Genomic DNA, 21735 nt, shown 5'->3' on the forward strand with positions numbered 1-21735 from the left:
TGACCATATGTGCATGGGTTTATCTCTGGGCTTTCTATCCTGTTCCATTGATCTATATTTCTGTTTTTGTGCCAGTACCATACTGTCTTGATTACTGTAGCTGTGTAGTATAGTCTGGAGTCGGGGAGCCTGATTCCTCATGTTCCGTTTTTCTTTCTCCAGGTTGCTTTGGCTATTTGGGGTCTTTTGTGTTTCCATACAAATTGTGGAATTTTTTGTTCTAGTTCTGTGAAAAATGCCTTTGGTAGTTTGATAGTGATTGCATTGAATCTGTAGATTGCTTTGGGTAGTAGAGTCATTTTCACAATGTTGATTCTTCCAATCCAAGAACATGGTATATCGCTCCATCTGTTTGTATCATCTTTAATTTCTTTCATCAGTGTCTTATAGTTTTCTGTGTACAGACCTTTTGTCTCCTTAGGTAGGTTTATTCCTAGATATTTTATTCTTTTTGTTGCAATGGTAAATGGGAGTGTTTCCTTAATTTCTCTTTCAGATTTTTCATCATTAGTGTATAGGAATGCAAGAGATTTCTGTGCATTAATTTTGTATCCTGCTACTCCACCAAATACATTGATTAGCTCTAGTAGTCTTCTGGTAGCATCTTTAGGATTCTCTATGTATAGTATCATGTCATCTGCAAACAGTGACAGTTTTACTTCTTCTTTTCTGATTTGGATTCCTTTTATTTCTTTTTCTTCTCTGATTGCTGTGGCTAAAACTCCCAAAACTATGTTGAATAATAGTGGTGGGAATGGGCAACCTTGCCTTGTTCCTGATCTTAGAGGAAATAGTTTCAGTTTTTCACCATTGAGAACGATGTTGGCTGTGGGTTTGTCATATATGGCCTTTATTATGTTGAGGTAGGTTTCCTCTATGCCTACTTTCTGGAAAGTTTTTATCATAAATGGGTGCTGAATTTTGTTGAAAGCTTTTTCTGCATCTGTTGAGATTATCATATGGTTTTTATCCTTCAGTTTGTTAATATGGTATATCACACTGATTGATTTGTGTACATTGAAGAATCCTTGCATTCCTGGGATAAAGCCCACTTGATCATGGTGTATGATCCTTTAATGTGCTGTTGGATTCTGTTTGCTAGTATTTTGTTGAGGATTTTTGCATCTATGTTCATCAGTGATATTGGCCTGTAGTTTTCTTTTTTGTGACATCTTTGTCTGGTTTTTGTATCAGGGTGATGGTGGCCTCGTAGAATGAGTTTGGGAGTGTTCCTCCCTCTGCTATATTTTGAAAGAGTTTGAGAAGGATAGGTGTTAGCTTTTCTCTAAATGTTTGATAGAATTCACCTGTGAAGCCATCTGGTCCTGGGCTTTTGTTTGTTGGAAGATTTTTAATCACAGTTTCAATTTCATTACTTGTGATTGGTCTGTTTATATTTTCTATGCCTGGTTCAGTCTCAGCAGGTTGTGCTTTTCTAAGAATTTGTCCATTTCTTCCAGGTTGTCCATTTTATTGGCATAGAGTTGCTTGTAGTAATCTCTCATGATCCTTTGTATTTCTGCAGTGTCAGTTGTTACTTCTTTTTCATTTCTAATTCTGTTGATTTGAGTCTTCTCTTTTTTCTTGATGAGGCTGGCTAGTGGTTTATCAATTTTGTTTATCTTCTCAGAGAACTAGCTTTTAGTTTTATTGATCTTTGCTATTGTTTCCTTTATTTCTTTTTCACTTATTTCTGATCTGATCATTATAATTTCTTTCCTTCTGCTAACTTTTGGGGGGTTTTTGTTCTTCTTTCTCTAATTACTTTAGGTGTAAGGTTAGGTTGTTTATTTGAGATTTTTCTTGTTTCTTGAGGTAAGATTGTATTGCTATAAAATTCCCTCTTAGAACTGCTTTTGCTACATCCCATAGGTTTTGGGTCATCGTGTTTTCATTGTCATTTCTTTCTAGGTATTTTTTGATTTCCTCTTTGATTTCTTCAGTGATCTCTTGATTATTTAGTAGTGTATTGTTTAGCCTCCATGTGTTTGTTACAGTTTTTTTTCCTGTAATTGATATCTAGTCTCATAGCATTGTGGTCAGAAAAGATGATTGATATGATTTCAGTTTTCTTAAATTTACCAAGGCTTGATTTGTGACCCAAGATATGATCTATCCTGGAGAATATTCCATGAGCACTTGAGAAGAAAGTGTATTCTGTTGTTTTTGGATGGAATGTTTTATAAATATCAATTAAGTCCGTCTTGTTTAATGTGTCATTTAAAGCTTGTGTTTCCTTATTTATTTTCATTTTGCATGATCTGTCCATTGGCGAAAGTGGGGTGTTAAAGTCCCCTACTATGATTGTGTTACTGTTGATTTCCCCTTTTATGGCTGTTAGCATTTGCCTTATGTATTGAGGTGCTCCTATGTTGCGTGCATAAATATGTATAAGTGTTAAATCTTCTTCTTGGATTGATCCCTTGATCATTATGTAGTGTCCTTCTTTGTCTCTTTTAATAGTCTTTATTTTAAAGTCGATTTTGTCTGATATGAGAATTGCTACTCCAGAGCTCTTTTGATTTCCATTTGCATGGAATATCTTTTTCCATCCCTTCACTTTCAGATTGGATGTGTCCCTAGGTCTGAAGTGGGTCTCTTGTAGACAGCATATATACAGGTCTTGTTTTTGTATCCATTCAGCCAGTCTATGTCTCTTGGTTGGAGCATTTAGTCTATTTACATTTAAGGTAATTATTGATACGTATGTTCCTATTACCATTTTCTTAATTGTTTTGGGTTTGTTTTTGTAGGGTTTTTCCTTCTCTTGTGTTTCCTTCCTAGTGAAGTTCCTTTAGAATTTGTTGTAAAGCTGGTTTGGTGGTGCTGAATTCTTTTAGCTTGTGCTTGTCTGTAAAGCTTTTGATTTCTCCATCGAGTCTGAATGAGATCCTTGCCGGGTAGAGTAATCTTGGTTGTAGGTTTTTCTCTTTCATCACTTTAAATAAATATGTCCTGCCACTCCCTTCTGGCTTGCAGAGTTTCTGCTGAAAGATCAGCTGTTAACCTTATGGGGGTTCCCTTGTATGTTATTGGTTGCTTTTCCCCTGCTGCTTTTAATATTTTTTCTTTGCATTTAATTTTTGATAGTTTGATTAATATGTGTCTTGGCATGTTTCTCCTTGGATTTATCCTGCCTGGGACTCTCTGCGCTTCCTGGACTTGATTGACTACTTCCTTTCCCATGTTAGGGAAGTTTTCAGCTATAATCTCTTCAAATATTTTCTCAGACCCTTTCTTTTTCTCTTCTTCTTTGGGACCCCTATAATTCGAATGTTGGTGCATTTAATGTTGTCCCAGAGTCTCTGAGACTGTCCTCAATTTTTTTCATTCTTTTTTCTTTATTCTGCTCTGCAGTAGTTATTTCCACTGTTTTATCTTCCAGGTCACTTATCCATTCTTCTGCCTCAGTTATTCTGCTATTGATTCCTTCTAGAGAACTTTTAATTTCATTTATTGTGTTGTTCATCATTGTTTGTTTGCTTTTTAGTTCTTCTAGGTCCTTGTTAAACATTTCTTATATTTTCTCCATTCTATTTCCAAGATTTTGGATCATCTTTACTATCATTACTCTGAATTCTTTTTCAGGTAGACTGCCTATTTCCTCTTCGTTTGTTTGGTCTGGTGGAATTTTACATTGCTCCTTCATCTGCTGCATATTTCTCTGTCTTCTCATTTTGTTTAACTTACTGTGTTTGGTGTCTCCTTTTCTCAGGCTGCAGGTTCGTAGTTCCCACTGTTTTTGGTGTCTGCCCCCAGTGGGTAAGGTTGGTTCAGTGACTTGTGTAGGCTTCCTGATGGAGGAGACTGGTGCCTGTGTTCTGGTGGGTGGGGCTGGATCTTGTCTTTCTGGTGGGCAGGGCCACGTCTGGTGGTGTGTTTTGCAGTGTCAGGGAACTTGCTATGATTTTAGGCAGCCTCTCTGTTAATGGGTGGGGTTGTGTTCCTGTCTTGCTAGTTGTTTGCCATGGGGTGTCCAGCATTGGAGCTTGCTGGCTGTTAGGTGGAGCTGGGTCTTAGTGTTGAGATGGAGATTTCTAGGAGACCTCTCACCAATTGATATTACATGGGGCCAGGAGGTCTCTGGTGGTCCAATGTCCTGAACTCGGCTCTACCACCTCAGAGGCTCAGGCCTGACAGCAGGCCAGAGCACCAAGACCCTGCCAGCCACACAGCTCAGAAGAAAATGGAGAAAAAAAGAAAGAAAAGAAAGAATAATAAAAAATTATTAAGGTAAAAAAATTTTAAAAGTAATAATAATTAAAAAAAGAAGAGAGCAACCAAACTAATAAACAAATCCACCAATGATAAGAAGCGCTAAAAACTATACTAAGATAAACATAAAAACCAGAAACAAGTCAGTTGCAGGCAGTAAACCCCAAGTCTACAATTGTTCCCAAAGTCCACCTCCTCAATTTTGGGATGATTCGTTGTCTCTTCAGGTATTCCACAGATGCAGGGTACATCAAGTTGATTGTGGGGATTTAATCTGCTGCTCTTGTGGCTGCATGGAGAAATTTCCCTTTCTCTTCTTTGTTCGCACAGCTCCTGGGGTTCAGCTTTGGTTTTGGCCCCATGTCTGTGTGTAGGTTGCCCTCAGGCATCTGTTCCTGCCCCGACAAGACAGGGTTAAAGCAGTGGCTGATTAGGGGGCTCTGCTCACTCATGCCAGGGGGAGAGAGTGGTACGGTAGTCATAATTGGAATGCAGGGTGAGCCTGTAGTGGCAGAGGCTGGCATGACGTTGCAACAGCCTGAGGCGCACCATGTGTTCTCCCGGGAAAGTTGTCCCTGGATCACGGGACCCTGGCAGTGGCAAGCAGAACAGGCTCCTGGGGGGAGGTGTGGATAGTGACCTGTGCTTGCACACAGGATTCTCGGTGGCTGCAGCAGCAGTGTTAGAGTTTCATGCCCGTCTCTGGTGTCCGAGCTGATAGCCATGGCTCACGCCCATCTCTGGAGCTCGTTTAGGCAGTGCTCTGCCTTCTGCGGGCAAATGGGGTAGGAATCCCCTCTCCTTGGACACCCCAAAACAATGGTCTCTTGCCTCTTAGGAAGGTCCAGAGTTTTTCCCGGACTCCCTCCCGGCTAGCTTTGGTGCTCTAGCCCCCTTCAGGCTGTGTTCACACAGCCAACCTCAGTCCTCTCCCTGGGGTCTGACCTCCAAATCCCAAGCCTCAGCTCCCAGCCCCCAGCCCCCACCCACCCCGGAGGGTGAGCAGACAAGCCTCTCAGGCTGGTGAGTCCTGGTCAGCACTGATCCTCTGTGTGGGAATCTCTCCACTTTGCTCTCTGCACCCCTGTTGCTGCGCTCTCCCCTGTGGCTCCAAAGCTTTCCCCACTCCCACACCCACTCTCCACCAGTGAAGTGTCTTCCTAATGTGTGGTAACTTTTCCTCCTTCACAGCTCCCTCCCAGAGGTGCAGGTCCTGTCCCTATTCTTTTGTGTTTGTTTTTTCTTTTTTTCTTTTGCCCTACCCAGGTATGTGGGGATTTCCTTGCCTTTTGGGAAGTCTGAGGTCTTCTGCCAGCATTCAGTAGGTGTTCTGTAGGAGTTGTTCCACATGTAGATGTATTTTTGATGTATTTGTAGGGAGGAAGGTGATCTCCACGTTTTACTCCTCTGCTATCTTGAAGGTCCCCCACCTACAATATCTTTTTTTTTTTAACATCTTTATTGGAGTATACTTGCTTTACAATATTGTGTTAGTTTCTGCTGTATAACAAAGTGAATCAGGTATACATATACATATATCCCCATATCCCCTCTCTTTTGCGTCTCCCTCCTACCCTCCCTATCTAACCCCTCTAGGTGGTCACAAAGCACAGAGCTGATCTCCCTGTGCTATGCGGCTGCTTCCCACTAGCTATCTATTTTACATTTGGTAGTGTATATATGTCAATGCCACTCTCTCACTTCATCCCAGCTTCCCCTTCTCCCTCCCCATGTCCTCAAGTCCATTCTTTATGTCTGCGTCTTTATTCCTGTCCTGCCCCTAGGTTCGTCAGAATCTTTTTTTTTTTTTTAAGATTCCATATATATGTGTTAGCATAAGGTATTTGTTTTCCTCTTTCTGACTTACTTCACTCTGTATGACAGACTCTAGGACCATCCACCTCGCTACAAATAACTCAATTTCATTTCTTTTTATGGCTGAGTAATATTCCATTGTATGTATGTGCCACATCTTCTTTATCCGTTCATCTGTCAATGGACAGTTAGGTTGCTTCCATGTCCTGGCTATCGTAAATAGTGCTGCAATGAACATTGTGGTACATAACTCTTCTTTTTTTTCTTTTTTATTTATTTATTTATTTATTTTTGGCTGTGCTGGGTCTTCGCTGCTGCATGTGGGCTTTCTCTAGTTGTGGCGAGCGGGGGTCACTCCTCCCTGTGGTGCACGGGCCTCTCATTGAGGTGGCCTCTCCTGCTGTGGAGCATGGGCTCTAGGCACGCAGGCCTCAGCAGTTGCAGCACTTAGGCTCAGTAGCTGTGGCTCGCAGGCTCCAGAGCACAGGCTCAGCAGCTGTGGCACACAGGCTTAGTTGCTCCACGGCATGTGGGATCCTCCCGGACCAGGGATCAAACCCACATCCCCTGCATCAGCAGGTGGACTCCCAACCACTGCACCACCAGGAAAGCCCCATAACTCTTTTTGAATTATGGTTTTCTCAGGGTATATGCTCAGGAGTGGGATTGGTGGATCATATGGTAGCTCTGTTTTTAGTTTTTTAAGGAACCTCCATACTGTTCTCCATAGTGGCTGTACCAATTCACATTCCCACTGACAGTGTACGAGGGTTCCCTTTTCTCCACACCATCTCCAGCATTTATTGTTTGTAGATTTTTTGATGATGGACATTCTGACCAGTGTGAGGGGATACCTCATTGTAGTCTCGACTTGTATTTCTCTAATAATTAGCAATGTTGAGCATCTTTTCGTGTGCTTTTTGGCCATCTGTATGTCTTCTTTGGAGAAATGTCTATTTAGATCTTTTACCCATTTTTTGCTTGGGTGGTTTTGTTTTTTGATATTGAATTGTATCAGCTGTTTGTATATTTTGGAGATTAACCCCTTGTCAGTCACAGTGATTGCAAATATTTTTTCCCATTCTGAGGGTTGTCTTTTCATCTTGTTTATGGTCTCCTTTGCTGTGCAAAAGCTTTTAAGTTTAATTAGGTCTCATATCTTTATTTTTGTTTTTATTTCATTAGTCTAGGAGGTGGATCCAAAAAGATATTGCTGCGATTTATGTCAAAGAGTGTTCTGCCTATGTTTCCCTCTAAGAGTTTTATAGTATCTGGTCTTACATTTAGATATTCAATCCATTTTGAGTTTATTTTTGTGTATGGTGTTAGGGGATGTTCTAATTTCATTCATTTGCATGTAGTTGTCCAGTTTTCCTAGCACCACTTATTGAAGAAACTACCTTTTATCCATTGTGTAGGCTTGCCTCCTTTGTTGTTGATTAATTGACAATAGGTGCATAGGTTTGTATCTGGGATTTCTATCCTGTTCCATTGATCTATAAGTCTGTTTTTGTGCCAGTACCATACTGCTTTGATTACTGTAGCTTTGTATTATAGTCTCAAGTCAGGGAGCCTGATTCCTCCAGCTTCGTTTTTCTTTCTCGAGATTGCTTTGGCTATTTGGGGTCTTTTGTGTTTCCATACAAATTTTAAGACTTTTTGTTCTAGATCTGCAAAAAATTCCATTGTTAATTTGATAGGGATTGCATCGAATCTGTAGATTGCCTTGGGTAGTGTAGTCATTTGACAATATTGATTCTTCCAATCAAAGAACATGGTATACCTTTTGATTTGTTTGTGTCATCTTTGATTTCTTTCATCAGCATCATAGATTTCAGAGTACAGGTCTTTTGCCTCCTTAGGTAGGTTTATACCTAGGTATTTTATTCTTTTTGATGCGATGGTAAATGGGATTGTTTCCTTAATTTCTCTTTCTGATCTTTTGTTGTTAGTGTATAGAAATGCAAGAGATTTCTGTGTATTAATTTTGTATCCTACAACTTTACCAAATACATTGATGAGCTCTAGGAGTTTTCTGGTAGCATCTTTAGGATTTTCTATGTGTAGAATCATGTCATCTGCAAAAAGTGACAGTTTTACTTCTTCTTTTCCAATTTGGCTTCCTTTTATTTCTTTTTGCTCTCTGATTGCCGTGGCTAGGACTTCCAAAACTATGTTGACTAAAAGTGGCGAGAGTGAACATCCTTGTCTTGCTCCTGATTTTAGAGGAAATGGTTTCAGCTTCACACCATTGAGTATAATGTTAGCTGTGGGTCTGTCACATATGGCCTTTGTTATGTTGAGGTAAGTTCCCTCTGTGCCCACTTTCTGGAGAGTTTTTATCATAAATGGGTGTTGGATTTTGTCAAAAGCCTTTTCTGCCTCTACTGAGATGATCATATGGTTTTTATTCTTCAATTTGTTAATGTGGTTTATCACACCGATTGATTCACGGATATTGACAAATCCTTGCAGCCCTGGGTTAAATCCCACTTGATTGTGGTGTATGATCCTTTTAATGTTTTGTTGGAATCGGTTTGCTAGTATTTTTTTGTTTTGAGAATTTTTATGTGTATGTTCATCAGTGATATTGGCCTGTATTTTTTTGTGTGTGTGGTATCTTTGTCTGGTTTTGGTATCAGGGTAATGGTGGCCTCATAGAATGAGTTTGGGAGTGTTCCTTCCTCTGCAATATTTTGCAATAGTTTCAGAAGGATAGGTGTTAACTCTTCTCTAAAGGTTTGATAGAATTTGCCTCTGAAGCCATCTGGTCCTGGACTTTTGTTTGTTGGAAGTGTTTTAATCAGTTTCAATTTCAGTAATTGTGATTGGTCTATTCATATTTTCTATTTCTTTCTGGTTCAGTTTTGGGAGATTGTACCTTTCTAAGAATTTGTCCATTTCTTCTAGGTTGTCCATTTTATTGGCATATATTTGCTTGTAGTAGTCTCTTATGATCCTTTATATTTCTGTGGTGTCCATTGTAACTTCTTTTTCATTTCTAATTGTATTGATTTGAGCCTTCTCCCTTTTCTTCTTGGTGAGTCTGGCTAAAGGTTTATCAATATCGTTTATCTTTTCAAATAACCAGCTTTTGGTTTAATTGATCTTTTCTATTGTTTTCTTTGTCTCTATTTCATTTATTTCTGCTCTGATCTTTATGATTTTTTTCCTTCTGCTATCTTTGGGTTTTGTTTGATCTTCTTTCTCTAGTTGCTTTAGATGTAAGGTTAGGTTGTTTATTTGATATTTTTCTTGTTTCCTGAAGTAAGATTATACTGCTGTAAACTTCCCTCTTAGAACTGCTTTTGCTGCATCCCATAGGTTTTGGATCATCATGTTTTCGTTTTCATTTGTTTCTAGATATTTTTTTTTAGCTTCCTCTTTGATTTCTTCAATGATCCATTGGTTGTTTAGAAGCATATTGTTTTGCCTCCACATGTTTGTGTTTTTTTAGTTTATTTTTTTCTTGTAGTTGATTTCTAATATCATAGTGTTGTGGTTGGAAATGATGCTTGACATGATTTCAGTTTTCTTAAATTTATCAAGGCATGCTTTCTGGCTCAGCATATGGTCAATCCTGGAGAATGTTGCATGTGCAATTGAGAAGAATGTGTATTCTGCTGCTTTTAGATGGAATGCTCTATAAATATCAATTCCATTTGGTCTAATGTGTCATTGAAGGCCTATGTTTCCTTAATTGATTTTCTGTCTGGATGATCTGTCCATTGATGTAAGTGGGGTGTTAAAGTCCCCCACTATTATTGTGTTACTGTTGATTTTTCCTTTTATGGCTGTTAGCATTTGCCTTATATATTGAGGTGCTCCTATGTAGTGTGCATATATATGTACAATTGTTATATCTTCTTGGATTGATCTTTTGGTCATTATGCAGTGTCCTTCTTTTAGTCTTTGTTTTAAAGTCTATTTTGTCTGATATGAGTATTGCTACTCCAGCTTTCTTTTGATTCCATTTGCATGGAATATCTTTTTCCATCCCCTCATTTTCAGTCTGTATGTGTCCCTAGGTCTGAAGTGGGCCTCTTGTAGACAGCATATATATGGGTCTTGTTTTTGTATCCATTCAGCCAGTCTATGTCTTTTGGTTGGAGTATTTAATCCACTTACATTTAAGGTAATTACTGATATGTATGTTCTTATTGCAGTTTTGTTAATTGTTTTGGATTTGTTTTTGCAGGTCTTTTTTCTTCCCTTCCTCTTTTGTTCTCATCTCTTGTGATTTGATGATTATCTTTAGTGTTGTGTTTGGATTGATTTTTTGTGTGTGTGCATGTATCAATTGTAGATTTTTGGTTTGTGGTTACCATGAGATTTTTGAGATAGCAGTCTATATATATATATATATATACACACACACAAGATTTTTTTAAGTTGCTAGTCTCTTACTTTCAAATGCATTTCCAATATCCTGCGTCTGTACTCTCCTCTTCTCACAATTGCTGGTTTTGATATCACATTAGTGTGTGGATGATTTCCTACCTTTACGGTATGTTTGCCTTACCAGTGAGCTTTCCCATTCATAATTTTCTTGTTTCTCATTGTGGCCTTTTCTTTTTGGCCTAGAGAAATTCCTTTAGCATTTGTTGTAAAGCTGGTTTGGTGGTGCTAACTTCTCTTAGCTTTTGCTTGTCTGTAAAGCTTCTGATTTCTCCATCAAATCTGAATGAGAGCCTTGCTGGGTAGAGTATTCTTGGTTGTACGTTTTCCCCTTTCATCATTTTAAATATATTGTGCCACTCCATTCTGGCCTGCACAGTTTCTGCTCAAAAATTAGCTGATAACCTTATGGTGATTCTCTTGTATGTTATTTGTTGCTCTTCCCTTGTTGCTTTTAATATTTTTTCTTTGTCTTTAATTTTTGTCAGTTTGATTAATACGTGTCTCGGCATGTTCCTCCTTGGGTTTATCCTCTATGGGACTCTCTGCTCTTCCTGGACTTGGCTGACTGTTTTCTTTCCCATGTTAGGGAATTTTCAGCTATTATCTCTTCAAGTATTTTCTCAGGCCCTTTCTCTCTCTCTTTTCCTTCTGGGACCCCTATAATGTGAATGTTGGTGCATTTAATGTTGTCCCAGAAGTCTCTTAAAGTGTCCTCATTTCTTTTCATTCATTTTTCTTTATCCTGTTCCACAGCAGTGATTTCCACCATTCTGTTTTCCAGCTCACTTATCTGTTCTTCTGCCTCATTTATTCTGTTATTGATTCCTGCTAGTGTATTTTTCATTTCAGTTATTATGTTGTTCCACTCTGTTTGTTTGTTCTTTAGTTCTTCTAGGTCTTTGTTAAACATTTCTATCTTCTCAATCTGTGCCTGCATTCTTTTTCCGTGATTTTGAATCATCTTTACTATCATTACTCTGAATTCTTTTTCAGGTAGATTGCCTGTCTCCACTTCACTTAGTTGTTCTTCTGGGGTTTTATCTTGTTCCTTCGTGTGGAATATATTTCTCTGCTTTCTCATTTTGTCTAACTTTCTGTGTTTGTCATCTCCTTTCCACAGGCTGCAGGATTGTAGTTCTTCTTCTGATGTCTGCCCCCTGGTGGGTGAGGTTGGTCCAGGGGCTTGTGCAGGCTTCCTGGTGGGAGTGACTGGTGCCTGCCCACTTGTGGGTGGAGTTGGGTCTTGTCCATCTGGTGGGCAGGGCCAAGTCATGGGGTATGTTTAGAGGGAGCAGTGGACTCTGGACGACTTTATGCAGGCTGTCTGCTGATGGGTGGTGCTGTGTTCCCACCCTGTTGATTGTTTGGCCTGAGGCATCCCAGCATTGGAGCCAGCAGGCTGTTGGGCGGGGCCAGGTCTCAGTGCCAAAATGGCGACCTCTAGGAGAGCTCATGCTGTTGAATATTCCCTGGGGCCTCCACCACCAGTGTTCTTGCCCCACAGTGAGCCACAGCTGACTCCTGCCTCCTCAGGAGACCCTCCAAGACCTGCAGGTAGGTCTGGCCCAGGCTCCTATGGAGTCATTGCTTTGCCCTGGGTCCCAGTGCTCATGAAGCCATTTTGCACTCTCTAAGACTGGAGTCTCTGTTTCTCACAGTCCTGTGGAGATCCTACACTCAAGCCCCACTGGCCTTCAAAACCAAATGCTCTGGTAGCTCCTCCTCCCTATTACAGTACCCCAGGCTGGGGAGCCTGACATGGGGCTCAGAACTCTCACTCCTGTGGGAGGACCTCTGCAATATAATTATTTTCCAGTTTGTGGAAGCAGGTATGGGATTTGATTATATCATGAAAGCACCCCTCCTACCATCTCGTTGTGGCTTCTTCTTTGTCTTTGGATGCAGAATATTTTTTTTGGTAGGTTCCAGGGTTTTTTGTTGATGGTTGTTCAGCAGTTAGTTGTGATTTTGGTGTTTTCATGAGAGGAGGTGAGCTCAAGTCCTTCTACTCTGCCATCTTGTCCTGCACTCCTCTTCATTTATCCCATTTAGTGAGAATATTCACATGGCTCATTGCAGAAATATTAATGTGTTTGGTTAAGGCCTGTGGCCCTGATGCAACTGGGTGCATGTATTATATGGTATATGCATCCTATAGCCTTGCTAAAAACCAAAACAAATTCTTTTTAACTACATTTGGCTTCAACGTTTTTAGATGAGCAATTGTGATCTTGTAGAATATTTCTTAGATCTCTTCTTCCCCCATTACATAGAAACAGGCTATGAGTGGTGAGTGGAGGTAAAAAAAACTAGAAGAACTTGAGAAGTCCAGTTAGTTATGATCCCTGGTCTGTGGTACCCCACTCCCATTCTTACATGCTGCCCAAAGCCCTGATGCCTTCCTCCTCCTCTCCCTTTGGTTCCTGAATGTGGAGGTCATCACATCTCCTTCTCCCTCAGCCCCTCCCCTTCTCTAGTTCAGTATTGATCGCCTGCCCTGGAAGACTCTGCTGTCTAGCCTGCAGGATTGACATTAATAAGGTGAAATAATAGGCTTGACTTATCTGCCAATCAAATGCCCTCTAGATGGACGAGGGTCATTTGAGCCTCCAAGGAAACTCCATGCTGGAGTGTTTGCCATCTCAGTGTGTGCCAGGCCCTGCACAGGAAAAGTGACATATCCATCACAGGTGTGTTCCTGGGACCCTGAAATTACAGTGGGATCCTTGGCAGAAAGGAATGTCAGAGGAGTGTTCTGACAAATGCTTGGAAATACTTGGTTCAGTGCCACCAGAACCCCCGTCCTCTCTCTACTTTCAGCTTACACCTGGGATGCCTGTCACCAAGTCCCTTTGAGCAGTGACTTGAGCCACCTGGTGGCAGAGATCCAAGCTTTGAGAGGGCAGCTGGAGCAGAGCATTCAGGTGAACAACTGTCTGCGACTACAGCTCGAGCAGCAGTTGGATGGTGGTGCCAGCAAAACCAGCCTCAGCCCCTCCTCTGTTAACCAGAAATTCCCCACCAACACTGACCCTGGAAACAAGCAGCTGCTCTTCCAAGGTAGGAAGGAAAAGGGAATCAGGAAGCCCTCAGCCAATGGGGAGGTCCCCAGGATGTCTACGGTGAAAGGGACAATCTCGCCTCTTCCACATTCCTTAAGGTCAGGGTGAAATCGAAGATGCTTCAATACAATGCCTTGAGAGCATGGGATTTAGGGTCAGATCTGGCTCCAGATTCTGAGTTTGACACTTATATGTTATTTGCCTTGTGCTTAAACTCCTCCGGTATTTAAGCCTTAGTTTCTTCATCTTCAACATGAGGATTATAATAATATACACTGTGCATAGTTATATGGAGCATTAAGTGAAATAATTTACAAGTGCCTGATGCAATAAGTGCTCAACAGTTAACAGCTGTATGTATTAATGCCTATTCTTTATATTTGCAGAGTGCTTTAAAATTTACCATGTTTTCAAATAAATTTTCAAATAATTTCATCAGAGCTAGGGCAGATTTACTACCTCTGTATTTCACATGAGAAAACGTAGGCACTGAGACAATTGACATGCTAAGGTTTACAGGAGTTAAGAGGCCAACCCAAGATTCGAAGCAGAAGTTTTGATCTGCTCTTTGTGTTCCTCCCACCTCACTATGCTCTGTCACAGTGTTGCTTCTCTTTCCTCTCATGCTTTCCCCTCTCAGAGCCTCCCCACAGCACCAGCCAGGACTCATCCGAACTGGCTCAGTCACTCCTTCTCATCATCATACAACACAGAGGCCGGAGGTGGAAAGCAGGTTCTAAGCCACATTTGCCTGAGCAGGATCATTTCTGTCTCTTCGTGATATTTTCCAATTCCTCCCCTGGAGGATTGCTGCCTGGTTTCCAATAGGGCATCTCAAACTCGCCAAGGCTTATGTCTCCTATTCTTCTTATACTACTACATGCTTTCTAGTATGTCTCTTTCTTATACTACTACATATTTTCCAGCACTGACTCATCAGAATGGTGATTAGAGTGCTGAGTTTAATCTCCCATAAATCCATTCATTCTTTGATCAAATATTTTTAACATATATACTACATATATTTATACGTATTTATATTTAGTTAAACATTGTATTAGACACACTGCATACAACATTATATTCAAATCGGGGGTTAGAAAAATATATCTAATAATTTTTCAAACTAGAAGTTGCTTTCTCATGGAACAGTGTTCAATTACAGGAACATCTTGCTCCAAATTAAGTGGTTTGTTTGCCACTGCTTTTGACTGTGGTACATGGGTGATGATTATGTAAGAGGAGAGTCATGTTGCCTTAGATCTCCAGTAGTGAAGGTAGGCTGTGCATATGTTTGGGGAGCAGTATATTCCAGGGTTCCTAAAGTTGTGGTTATCTTTACTCCCTAGATTCAGTTGCCTCCCCTCCAGTTCGGGATGTGGGCATGAATTCTCCAATTCTGGTCTTCCCCAGCTCTTCTTCCGCTGCTCATGGCTCAGAGACCACAACCTTCAATAGGACAAATGGTAAATAGGGCAACTACAGGACTCAGGGTCTAATGATGGAAAATGACTAAAGCAAGTAACCTTTGGTTCTCTATATGCACATTATCTGAATTTAGAGATTTTTCTCTGCATGTCCCACAGCCTTTAGCCCTACTCATTCCACCTCCTGTGGCTGCCTTTTTTATCATTATTCTTCTTCCTGTGGTTTTCCTATTGCTCTGGTATTTCTTCATTGCACTATAATCTCTTCCTTCTTGAAAGTGCTCTCTGTATCCAGCTTAATTTCCTTGTCTGTGTCTTCTCAACCCCCAAATTTAAAAATTTTTAAATTTGTCCTGAATATTTCATTTGTCAATAAGGATAAAATTTGCCTCCTGGCAATTTTATCATTATGAGATGATGTAAGAAAGATTATAAAAATATAGAACCCAGAATATCTATGGACTTCACACTTGTACTTGCCAAGACTGTCATTCTTGTTTCTGGCCTCTTTCACTATTTGATGTCCATTTTGGATTGAACTGAGGATGATTATGAATAACAGTAGATTCTGTGTTATTGTGGTTTTATTCTTCAGAGCTGGGTTTGGATGCTTCTCCAGTAATGAATAACCCTCCCAAGCTGGAGGGTGATGCTACTGATGGCTCCTTTGCCAATAAGCATGGCCGCCACGTCATTGGCCACATTGATGACTACAATGCCCTGAGACAGCAGATTGGGGAGGGCAGACTGCTGGTCAAGAAGATAGCGTCGATCATGAGATCAACCTGCAACTTCCCTAGCTTTGAAGCTCCAGGCGCAGAGGTAATCACGTTTTAGCTCTTAGGTGCACCTTTTCCTTAGGCCCTTTCTTCTTCTGATTTTAGCTTCTTCTCCCTCTATTTTTTTTTTCCTGCTCCACATCTCCCATCAGCTGAGGATACATCTTCCATTTATATCCAGCTAGGCCTTTTATCTTCAGCTGCTAATTTCACTACAAGCTCTGCTCTGTTGCAGATGTAGCTCACTTGCTATTTCCCCTCAGAACCACAGAAAAGCATGTGCAGCATTCCCGTCCTCATCAGTAGAGCACGTTAAGCGTCAACATACACACAATGCTGTACTGAGTACCCTTTGGTAGCTTATTATCTGCTAAAGTCATGCTGGCATATGACCATCTGTGGACAGAATAAAATCACTTAATCGGTTGGCTGGAAAATGAGAATCTGCGTCCATATGGGCCAAATATGTGGAAGGGGTGAGAAGGGTGGCAGCCATGGGATTTCTCTGCTCACACTGAGCAAGGGGGGAGAGCAAGCAGCAAGGCTTCTCAGAGCCCTTCCCCAGGCAGAGGTCCAGGTACTAGCTGCTGTGCTGTCTGAGCTACTGGAGATGCACAGGCATGCAGGGACAGCCCTGCCCCCAGGGGCCCCCACGATAGAGAGGGATCCCCACACCTGAGTAAATAAATATAACCAGGGGCTCCAGGCACAAGGTTACAAGGGCTCTGGGTGTGAGGGCATGAACCCAGAATCGGCTGTTATCCCAGGCAAGGAAAGTAACAGGTTCATGGGGGGGGTGCCACCAGGGGATATGTAAGTTCTCGGGGGAGAACATGCCAGGTAAAGGGAGAGGCACCTCAGTCCTTCGAGCTACCAGTGGTGCAGCCCATTTGAAGCATAAGGTGTGATTTAGGGAAGGACGAGGGGGGCCAGTGCAAAAATAAATAGGGGCCTTAGACTCTGGAGCATGAAGCAGGACTAGAAGCTAAAGAGTGTGGGGAAAGCTGGAGTCACATGAATTCTTGCAAATCGAGAGGTCCCTGCTGAGGTCAGAGAACCTTGGCTTCCAGGTCAGAAAAGGATTTCACAGGTTTAAGCAGGCCTGTGTCTATGCCTCACCCACAAAGGAAGCTGAGGCCTATGCTCAGCAAAAAAGAAGTGATCTCTCAGCCCCGGGGATGCCCATGGCTACCTCCCCCTTCTCCCAGGTGATGAGCAGTGAAGGCATCCACGAGCTCAGGAACAGCGCCAATGCCCTTCACCACCGACTGGAGGAGTCGGCCTCCCTCCTCACCATGTTCTGGCGAGCAGCCTTGCCAACCCCCCCCGGCCGTGCGCTGGACAGCAAAGCGGTAAGAAGCCAGCATCTCCGACTGATTCTGCCCCCAAATATCCTTCTGCCTCCTTGGTCTGCAGATCCTGAAGATCAGGAGCCGAATGGGCAGCTGGGACAAAGGGGACCTGAGGGGGGCGTCCCTGGAGGGAGACCTCTCCTCCACGGTGGCTGCTTTCAGTGCAGCTCTGACTCCATCCCCTCTCCCCCTGGCCCTGACCCCCAGATAAGTAATCAAAGAGCAGAAGGAAAGGACATGGAGGAGGCAGAGACACAAGAGCCCTGGTAACCCATAAATGTTCCGTTTCTTTAACTTTCTGAAGTTTGGCTGCGCTGAAGTTCAGGGCCATGTTAAAACATCAACATCTCCTTTCCCTTCCTAGCCCACCCCCACCTCCAGGTCCACATAGTCAGGCAGGATCACAGAATGTCACCAGGAGTCACCCAGCCTCTTGTAGCCCTCCCCTGGAATCCCAGGAAATCACTTACATCTGCGTCTCAGGGTCAGGTCTGGGGAGAGTCAGCCTCCCCCAGGTGCTCTCAGATCTCGGACTGCTTTCTGGTTGGTGACCTTGGATAGGCAGGTTTCAGGATCCCTCCCAGGGGTTCCAACTCCAGACTAAGATCACTGACACTTTAGGGGCCCCAATTATGTTAATTCCAAGGAGGGAGGATTTTGCCATCTTGTGGTTGGCAGATATATTTACAAACTTACTGTCTCAGGCCAGCCCCGTCTCCCCAGGCATGATATCCAGGTATAATATTCCTAACGACCAAGTCTTACTTGTGATGTCCAAATGATATAACTATGTCAGCACGAAATCTGAGTTCTTGTTCACAGCTGGGAGTTTCAGTGTGGCCTGGAGTCAGGTTCTCTGCAGCAACAGGAGTGTAGCCTGTGCTAATCTGCACGGGGGCTTCCAGGTCCTCAGTGTTCCCACCTCATGGCCCATCCTGAGCCATCACCTGCTGGAGGGATTGAGAGGCTTTAACGAGGGAAATCTGCTCCAAAAATACTTGAGAAGACTGTAGAATCCTATTTGGAGTTGTAAAGAGCCACAAAACACAGGGTGCTTTAGGCCTTCTGACCACTGACAGAGAGCCTGTTTTTCTTCCCAGGGAGAGTCCATGAAAAGGGAGCTTCTGGAACTGAGAACCAAACTATCCAAACAGGAGAGTCTCCTTCAGAGCACAGCTGAGCATCTGAAGACCGCCAACCAGCAGAAGGAGAGCATGGAACAGTTCATCTTCAGCCAGTGTGGGTGCCCCCAGCCAGGGAATGGGACAGGAAATGGGGGTCCTTCCAGGTTCTCCACCTGTGCTGTGAATGGACAGAGACCAGAGAGGTTAGGGGACGGGGGAGGCTGATGTGACGTCTCTAAACCTCCTGTGCCATCAGTAATCGTGGAGGCAGAGGAGGGGACACGGGGTGGGGGGGCAGCAGGAGACCCCGAGCTGAGTGTGCAGAAAGACAAGCTTTAGAACACAAACCCAATGCAAGCGTGGGCCCACTGGTAATTTCTGCCTTTGGGGCTGCTTTCTTGTTTCAGTGACCAGGACACACGATGTTTTGAAGAAGGCAAGGACAAATTTGGAGGTAAGGAAACTACTGCACCAGTCGGAGCCATAGAGCCCGCCCCAAACTTATCACCATCTGTCATCAGAGTGTGCAGGTGATCCTTGACCTGCTCTGACCTTCCAGGAGGAGATGTCTGGTCCACCTGTGGGAGCTCAGGTCCTCAATGAGCATCCCTCTAGAGTCCATCCCCATCAGCCCTCCACCCCAATCAGCAACCTCCCTTGACCTCTCGGTTGACTCTTACTTTGTCATCATCTTCTCTCCTTACTCCAATTCTGTCTCCTTTATGCCAGGTCAGGAATGGGGAGAAATGCAGTTCAGTTGATTCTCGAGGTCAGAGGACATATGGGGTCTGCCTTTGAAGGAGCTTTCAGTAAAGGGATCCTGAGGCCAGTCATGTGTTCTGGGGTTTCCTATACCATTATATGAAAAAATAATGGAAAGATGCAACCTAATAAGTTGATTTCACTGCACACTATTGGGCTGAAAACAGCAATTTGATTTTGATGTCTCTTTTTCTTTAAGCAACAACACATAAGAAAATCCTTGGGTCTTATTGACCTGAAAGAGAATTTGGTAATAAGTAAAAACTGAAACTTAAAGGGAAAGATATTATCTCTATGGCAGACCTTCTCTACTTTTATTTAAAACACTAACACATTCTCTAGCAACTGCTTTGATGAAAAACTTGAGGTCTTAGAAATGGCCTAAAAATCAAAAACTAAACCTTTTACCTTGGACTTTAAAGCTTTGCCATAAGCAATTAAGCACATTCCTAGGAATGTTCCTAAATTGTAACCTAAGAGAATGTTGACCCCACAGTATGAAAACGGGTTGGGCCATAATTTAACTCTGTTTCGTTTGTTTGTTTGTTCTGCTAATTTCTTCTGTTTTTCTCTGATGATTCCTCTCTTTCCTGAGCCTTTTTAGAAGAACACTTACAAGATTGCCTCTGTAAAACCTTATTCCTGCCTCAGCAAAGGTAACCCAACAGCCTCTCATACCTGCTGGCTTCCCCAGTTTGGAAGTATCCTTCCCACTTCCCCTAGGCCACTGGAAAGGGCCCAAGGCCTGGGATCTAATCCCAGGCTTGTCACTAAGTGGCTGTGTGGCTTTGGCTGGCTCCAGTCTCTGTGAGCCTGCTGACCCTCATCTGTAAGAGGCGGCACTAGACTTAGATGATCTCTGAGGTACCTGCTGACCTGGCCCCTCCCTCTCCTCATCAAGTAAACGGAACATAAATTTAACAGGGGGACGTCCCTGCAAAATATCCTCTCCTTCCTACAGCAGGGTGTTTCTATATGTGCCTGTTTCATACTAAGCACTTCTTTTCCTGGGAAATCACAAAAGCCATCCTTTTGCTCCAAAGTGAATTGGAGAGTGAACTGGCCCCTGAAGAGGGAGTGGTAGGATCCGGCCACTGGGTGTGCAGCGGCTTTGAGCAGAGATATGACCACAGGAGGTGGTGGGAAGCTTTTCCTCTAACCTGGTGGCCCCAGTTGCTCCTCCAGACCTCAGCGCGTCCCCTCAGCTCATCCTCATGACAGGCTCTCAGCGTGCTCCCGGCTTCTGTCACCACTCAGCACTCTCTCCAGCCTCAGCTAGCCACCAGCAGTGCCTGATAATGGACTCTTACTTTGTGTTATTTTCGTCTGCAGGTGAAATCCCTAAGGGCTCTGCCATGCACTCCAGTCCTGTGACCCTTGCCTTCCAAGAGCCAAGCAAGAAGCGAAGCCACCAGAGGTCCTTAAAACAGCAGGGAGGATGGGCCTGCCCCCCTTCTTTGAAGCTCCCTGTCTGCTGACTAGGATCTGGGTCCCACTCCTCCACACCTTCTGGAGGGTCTGAAAGGAGTTCAAGATGTGGCCTGATGGGGCAGGGCGAAAGGCAGAGGGCCTCTCCTGCAGTTGAGGAATAACCAGCCAAGGTCCACTGGGCCCAGCACTAAGCAAAACAGGCATAGTTTTTAGAAGACCTTGTGACACTGCTTCTGAACGCCCCAGGGGCTTGGGAACCAGCAACAGCACATTTCTCGCCTTATCCTCAGAGGGTCAACTCAGGGGAAACAGGACCTGCTTCCTAGCAATGGAGCATGTGGTCCCCACACTGGAGCTCCACAGCAGATCTAAAAACACAGGACTGAGCAGCGGTGCCCTGCAGGACAGTGTTGGCAGACCTAACCTGGGCCAGCGAGCTGGGTCACAGGCTGCGGATTGGTGTACACTGCAGTGCCTGAGTTATTTGAATGCACGTGGTGAGAGCAGTGATTCCCAGATGCCATCTCATGCTTAGCCTAGACGTCCTATTTCTATTCTATTATGATCCCCCAAAAGTATACTGACCTTACTCTAAATATGCTGTCCCATTTTGTCATCCCAGCTTCCCTCTGGGAACTAGGGACTAATGGCCACACCAAGCCCATTGAAAGTCTTGTGTAAAGCAAGTCAGTGATCATTTTTAAGTGACATTGTGAGCAACCCCCAGTTGCTAAAGCCTAGTCTGTGTCTTCACAGTGCTTTAGAATGTGTGTATGTGTGTATAAATGTATGATATATATTTATATATGTTGCTATAGCGATATGTTGAAGGCTAACATAACTGGTGGATAGGGTCAGTGGGAGGAAATGAAACAGTCTTTTTGGTGGCTATTAAAGCAAAATATGTATAAAGAAATAAAGTTTTCTTCACCTGCTTAGTTTCTAATTTCTATACCAGTCCTCAGGGTGAGTGTGTAAAAACAGGAAAGACAGACTGTCATTAAAAGCTCACTGTCCGAAGCAGAATCAAAATGGTGGAGTAGATGGATATGGAGCTCCTCTCCCCAACAGACATATCAAAAATACATCTACATGTGGAGCACTTCTCCTTGAAAAGTGGCAGAACTCCTGTAAACCAAAGCTGCAAGAAAGATCTACATGTAATTAATTGGGTAGGAAGGGGAAAAACAGACTTGGGTCAGCACCTGGGCCCCTTGGTGGGATCTGCAAGGAGGAGAAGGTCCACAAGCGTAGACCCTTGCCCTGGGGAGTGAGCAGGTCGAGTCACAATCTTGGCATCCTAGTCCTGGGGTCCTGCATGGAGTGGCTAGGCCCCCTTGCCTCTTGGGAAATCTGCTGAGACAGAA

The 21735-nt window shown here is 43.1% G+C and overlaps 1 protein-coding gene across 21 annotated transcripts in view; it reads left to right on the top strand.

The window, feature by feature from the left end:
* The window catches only part of LOC118897873 (phosphodiesterase 4D interacting protein), a 218171-nt gene extending 196873 nt beyond the window's left edge, over positions 1-21298 (top strand). For 10 of the 21 annotated variants that reach the window (XM_036857374.1, XM_036857384.1, XM_036857548.1 and 7 more), the window contains 8 exons: positions 13252-13491; positions 14843-14959; positions 15516-15742; positions 16908-17051; positions 18152-18290; positions 18583-18629; positions 19542-19593; positions 20270-21298. In XM_036857374.1, the coding sequence (XP_036713269.1) occupies positions 13252-13491; positions 14843-14959; positions 15516-15742; positions 16908-17051; positions 18152-18290; positions 18583-18629; positions 19542-19593; positions 20270-20415 (1112 nt within the window). In that variant the 3' untranslated portion in view covers positions 20416-21298. Of the gene's footprint in view, positions 1-13251; positions 13492-14842; positions 14960-15515; positions 15743-16907; positions 17052-18151; positions 18291-18582; positions 18630-19514; positions 19594-20269 lie in introns of those variants that run through there. The other 11 variants (XM_036857557.1, XM_036857537.1, XM_036857393.1 and 8 more) reach the window with 6 other exon arrangements.
* Positions 21299-21735: the final 437 nt, after the last annotated feature.

This window comes from Balaenoptera musculus, chromosome 1 (assembly GCF_009873245.2).
Source record: "Balaenoptera musculus isolate JJ_BM4_2016_0621 chromosome 1, mBalMus1.pri.v3, whole genome shotgun sequence".
Lineage (NCBI taxonomy): Eukaryota > Metazoa > Chordata > Mammalia > Artiodactyla > Balaenopteridae > Balaenoptera > Balaenoptera musculus.